At 42.2% G+C, this 5364-nt stretch overlaps 1 protein-coding gene across 2 annotated transcripts in view; it reads left to right on the forward strand.

Moving 5' to 3' along the window:
• Positions 1 to 344: 344 nt before the first annotated feature.
• LOC102308014 (corticotropin-releasing factor receptor 1) overlaps positions 345 to 5364 on the forward strand; it is a 95879-nt gene continuing 90859 nt past the window's right edge. Inside the window, exon 1 of one of the 2 annotated variants that reach the window (XM_005913776.3) lies at positions 345 to 1117. In XM_005913776.3, the coding sequence (XP_005913838.1) occupies positions 1088 to 1117 (30 nt within the window). In that variant the 5' untranslated portion in view covers positions 345 to 1087. The remainder of the gene's footprint in view (positions 1118 to 5364) is intronic. The other variant, XM_042223251.1, reaches the window with a different exon arrangement.

The following is a 5364-nucleotide window of genomic DNA, read 5'->3' on the forward strand; positions in this document are numbered from 1 at the left end:
ATTATTATTATTATTATTATTATTATTATTATTATTATTATTATTATTATAAGCATTTTTTTTCTTATCCTCTAACCTCTCTGGGACGCCCCACGCACACTAATGAGAACTTTAATATTAAGATTATTTGTAATTATTTTAATTGCTGGAGTCGCAAATTCATTCCCACTGAGATTTTATTTACAGTGATTTTGACGCTCATTTGTACTGAGTTGTATTTAAAAAGATCCCCGGGGATGCTTAACTTTATTGACACACTGGGAACCATCTGTCGATCTTGGCTCACAGCGAAATCTGTTGACTCTGCGCTCTGGCACTAATTCGTCTGGAAACGGGGGCACATGATAAAAGGGTTCCCTTCTCCTGGATGCTTGATAAGAGCACAGCGATGCGCGCGGAGCCTTTCACAAGCAGCTCACCCCGGGCTCGTCTGCTTTTAACTTTCTCGCAGCAGTGACGTCTAGATTGCGCGGGGGATTAAAGATTAGGGTCTGGAACACGGGCAGTCATTGCATAATTAACTCCACGCAGAGGAATCGAGTTATTCCTCAGTCACACTGGATACACTCGACAAAGTGGCACAACGTGGGGGCGTTGTGGGGACGCTGTGCACCACCGCGGCGGCTCCGCGCAGGAGTCAGAAGCTGGATGGGAAGCCGGGCGGACGTTAGGCTGTAGCTCGGGGAAACCTGCCGTGAAACCATGCGTGGAAAAGGAGTTTTAGTTCGTGGGCAGCTTTAAAGGTGCGATAGTGTTTGTCTGGATTCCGGTCCTGTTCACGGAGGCAGCGATTTCACGGGAAACCGACCCTACCAGAGAGGTGACAGGCTGCTACACCCCAGCTCCGCAACTCCTCATTAAATGATCCTGACAGTGTCTAACCTCTGACATTACCCGGACATCTACACCTGGCCTGGCCACGCGGTTGTATTTTTTTCCTGGGTACAGTTCAGTCAACACCATCAGAAAACTGCGCTGCTGGGACTTTTTTCCACTCTCAGTAACAAGGATAAAATACTTCAGTGAAGTAACAAGAAGACATTTAGTTCCACACATGGAAATTATGTGAAAAATAAAAGGCCTGGAAATGCGTCGCAAATGCTTTTATCTGCTGGGGGTAAGTTCTGCGTCTTTTTGCGCCTCCGCTTCGTCTTCTCGCCTTTGGACATTTAATTAAAACGTCCTAATAACAGCTCGGGGAAATCTGTGCTGTTATCGCTGATTGCAGTTGAGCACAGTCTTGGTGTGAAGGCTTTAACACTATCCCCCCATCCAGATGTCGGGTTTGGATATTGTCTCTGTCTCAGATTGCTATTTTAAATCAATTTTCATTAAAGGGACGACAATCCGAGTTTGTCTGAACTAAAATGTTTTAACAAGGACAACAATCTCTCTCTCTCTCTCTTTTATGTGTAAATATATAGTTATAGCACTTTGCGTCCTATGACTTTAACTAAGCGCCGAAGCTTTGATGAAGCGTGCCGGTGCGTTTTTACTTGTAAACACTGAAACTTGAACCAGGACTTTGGGTTAAGGTGGCATGAGAAAAACGATCCCAATGGCACGATTCCATACCCTCTGAAACCGGAGCTCAAGCACTGGTGAAGAAAAGGGGCAAAAAGCGGATCTGGGACACATTTCTGAGATGAAACTGGGTGTTTTAATGCAGCAAGTGCACTCCTTTAATATCGAACAAGAAAAGCGAGCGCGGTGATGTTGAAATTTCTCCAGCCCCATAACGCTGAGATCTGATATCACTCATGCTGTGACCCCTTCGTAGCAAAATGGAGAGCGAGCTGAGGCAAGAATAGGGACATGTGATTTGTTGCACTCACTTGCTGATGTTGTAGATGCCCGAGGTGAATTATTTCATCCACCTCCTGCCCATTGTGCAAAGTGCTGCTGCACTAAGAATAGTCAAGAATCCCGTGAGCCCTTTTTTAAAATCCCCCTGCTTTCTATTCGCGTCCCCATTGTTGTGATTTAAGACCCCACACTCACAGCAGCTCGCGTACTGAATGTCTACTGAGGTCATAAAAGAACAAACACCGGACTGTGTGCAGCTTTAAGGTGCGTGGATTTCTGTGCTGGAAATTGGGCCATTTAACGGTGTGGAAAGTAAAAGTCATGCGTGCAACATTTTATACAGTTAAGGAGTGAAGTATTTGCGTAGTGGTGCCTTTGCACACTCACCTAAATCAGATTAATGTCTGCATTATTGCATTGTTTGCACTGAATTATAGATGGAGCCGATCACATTTAGATGCAAAGCTGGGTGGCTGTAACTTCTCTTAAAATCTATTTTAATATATGTCACCACTTTTAGATACCCATCTGAGTTTGAGTAGGAAGCTATTGGCAAGCACACCTTGAACAGGATGCCATCACAGAGCGATGTCACAAATCTACCCAACGCTCATGTGTTTGGACTGTGAGGAGTGTAGGGAGAACCAAAGACTGTATATAAAAGATGGGATGCATATTAAAGCTTCCTCATTAGCGTTTTGGCTGAAACTATGTATTCAGGTTTTTGGAAGCACGAGTTACCATATTTGAATAAAAGTATGGAGTGCTGATTCATCAGCTAATTCTGATGTAAACATGCGTTTAAATCAGTTAATGTTAAACATTTCCATATGGGAGTCTGTGAGGATTAGAGGAACTGCACATTAGGCACCAATTCCACTCAGTTTTTCTCCAGAGCAGGTTGTTGGTTGGGTAGAACCTACAAGCTTTCCACAGAAAATCAGCAGCCAATCAGGAGCTTCAAACCAGGTATCCTCTTACAGTTAAGGCTCTACTGAGCCGCCCTTCAGCAGGTGTAAGTTTCACAATGACAGATCTTTACTAAATAATTCAAAGTGATGACATAATTATGATGTCTTTATAAGTAGAATGAAAATAGCTATTTCACTGCTTTGTTTACTGTGTTTTGTCTCATTTGTGGATACTTACAAGTATCGAGAAATGGAGAGAGACCGAAGTTTGCGAAACACTGCATCACGTGAAATACAAACACGATCCAGAGATTTAAACGTTACGGTTATTGTAGGTACCTGTATGTGGCGACACCCTTATCACTGCGTGTTCTTCATAATAAAAACAATAGATTCCACATTATGCTGTGCCATTGTTCATATACACAAACAGTGTCTCCACCTGCTTTTATTTTGAATAGATTTTTATCATTCTCGTGCCAGAGCTGCCTCGTTCAGTCACGTTTGAGCGAGCAGCAGGAACGTTCGAGCAGAGTGACATTTCGCAGGTGAACCACACCTCAAACCTGCATCTGTTTTTTCCCGCTTCAGCATTTTTCCTCATGCTGGTTAATAAATCTCAGTCGAAAGCTGGTTTATGACTCTGCAGCAGATCCATGCCGGAGGACCCTTTAAAAGTGGAGACGGTTTTCAGCTGTAAACGCAGCCAAACTGATTCTCTAAATTAAAAGGAAAAGGATTAAAAACTGAATTAGAGTAAATACTGGAGGCATTGATCCGTCACTTTGTTGGCAAGAGCAACTGTGAATCATTCTGAATAGACTGTATGCCATAGCAGTAGATTGTTTTTATGTAGATACAATCTCAAATTTAAAAAAAAAGGGCAAGAGGACTGTAAGCTGTAAAAAAGAAAGACTTTATTATGCTCCGTATATGCATGAAAAGAAGCATTAAATGGCACATGGGACCCAGGAAAGTCTGGGATCAGCAGCTTTGTGCCCGTCCTCAGGCATCCATCCCGAGCGTGCCCACTTGGGAAGCCTCTTCCTCCACTGTTTTTATGCAGTGTCCTCATGTGATGTGGATCATGTGATTCAAACAAGAAGTGGAGATTTGTTTGTTTTATTTTTTTCTTTTGGGGTTTTTTTCAGTTCAGTATCTGATAGAGTAAAATAAATGCTTCTGAAACATCAGTACATCACTGGCGGTATACTCTTTCATGCATATGGTACTGAAATACTGCTTTTGGGATTTTGTCAATATGAAGCATGATTTCTAAGGTGAGACATGCACCTGTCCACAGTGAACCCTGCCTCTTGTTCTGTGGCAGCTGGGCTACAGGCAGGGTAGCCACCCATTTAATAGTAAAAATACTTAAAACAAGGAGGCTTTGTCATCTTTGTCATGATATAGTATCATCCTGATTCTGTATTAAGTTTATTACTTGTAAAGATGCATTTTATTGGCAAAAATAAAAAATAAAAAATTTAAACTGCAATTCCTCTAGTGACCACTTGAGGCACGGTCCAAAAGTGAGTCAGTCCCTATGGAAGTTTTCCATGTGACATCATACAGACATTGCTCAGGAGTTGTCTACCATGTTAGATGTGATATAGTTGCATATAGCCACCACTGATGGGGAAAAAGGTATATTTTTGGTTGCAAACCGGGGGCTTCTTGTTTATGATTGCTGGAGGATTGTAGTGGTTCCCTGTAGTTTGCATAGAAGATGCCAACTTGCCTGCAAAGGCGCGCTGCACACCAGTACCCAAGCTGCAAAAAGAAAACAAAAAAACTGACAAAAGCAGCACAAACTGCAAACAGACAATGTTCAAGTTCAAAGGTCCAACTTTATTGTAAGGGAAACAGACCAGAGGTTACCAGAGGGTCACTGTCCGTCTCCAAGCCTGTGCAGATGAGTGCTGAATAATCAATTTCCCAGCAATTCCCCAAAGTCCAGCAGCAACTCATCAGCTGGTCAGGGAATACACATTTTTCCCGCTTGACTGGTGGCTGCCTTTGGCCTTTGTGGCATCATGTCTGCTAATTTCAGTCACTGAAATTGACCTCGTGACTAAGTTTTGTGGTTTTGGAGACTTTTTAAAATTATGAAATAACAAATTATTATTGTTCTAATAATAACGCTTCCTGTGAGGTAAACAACAAGTCTGTGCTCCAGTTTTGGTTTTACTCGTCTGTTGCACCTGCACAGTTTATAGATGCATAAACAGCATCCAACCCACAGTGGAAATATGGCCACTTCTGAATGCAAAAAACAAAGTGATGTTGATCCCAGATGACAAATCAAGGCTTTAAATCAGTCAGTGACTGAACCGTCTTCTGTAGCGCCCTCTGTGTGTCAAAGCTGGCATTACTTTGCATGTCTTTCTCATTAATGCCTAAGGACTACTGCTTAGTGTTCACCTTTTCCTCTTTTAGTTCCGTGTTTGTCTTTGATGTTTCTTGTGCCATACTTATTGTCACTTCCTGTTTTATTTTGGAAAGTTTTTTATGTGTTGGTCTTCCTGTCTTTGTCTTTTTTCCCCACGTTTTATGATTGTTTTCTCCACACTTGCTTGTTTCACCTTTGTCAAGTTATTCCTGTGTATTAGTTGGTAGTCCTGCTTCTTTTCTGCCCACTCTTATT

This window comes from Haplochromis burtoni, unplaced genomic scaffold, assembly GCF_018398535.1.
Source record: "Haplochromis burtoni strain Fernald_Lab_line unplaced genomic scaffold, NCSU_Asbu1 Contig_6, whole genome shotgun sequence".
NCBI lineage: Eukaryota > Metazoa > Chordata > Actinopteri > Cichliformes > Cichlidae > Haplochromis > Haplochromis burtoni.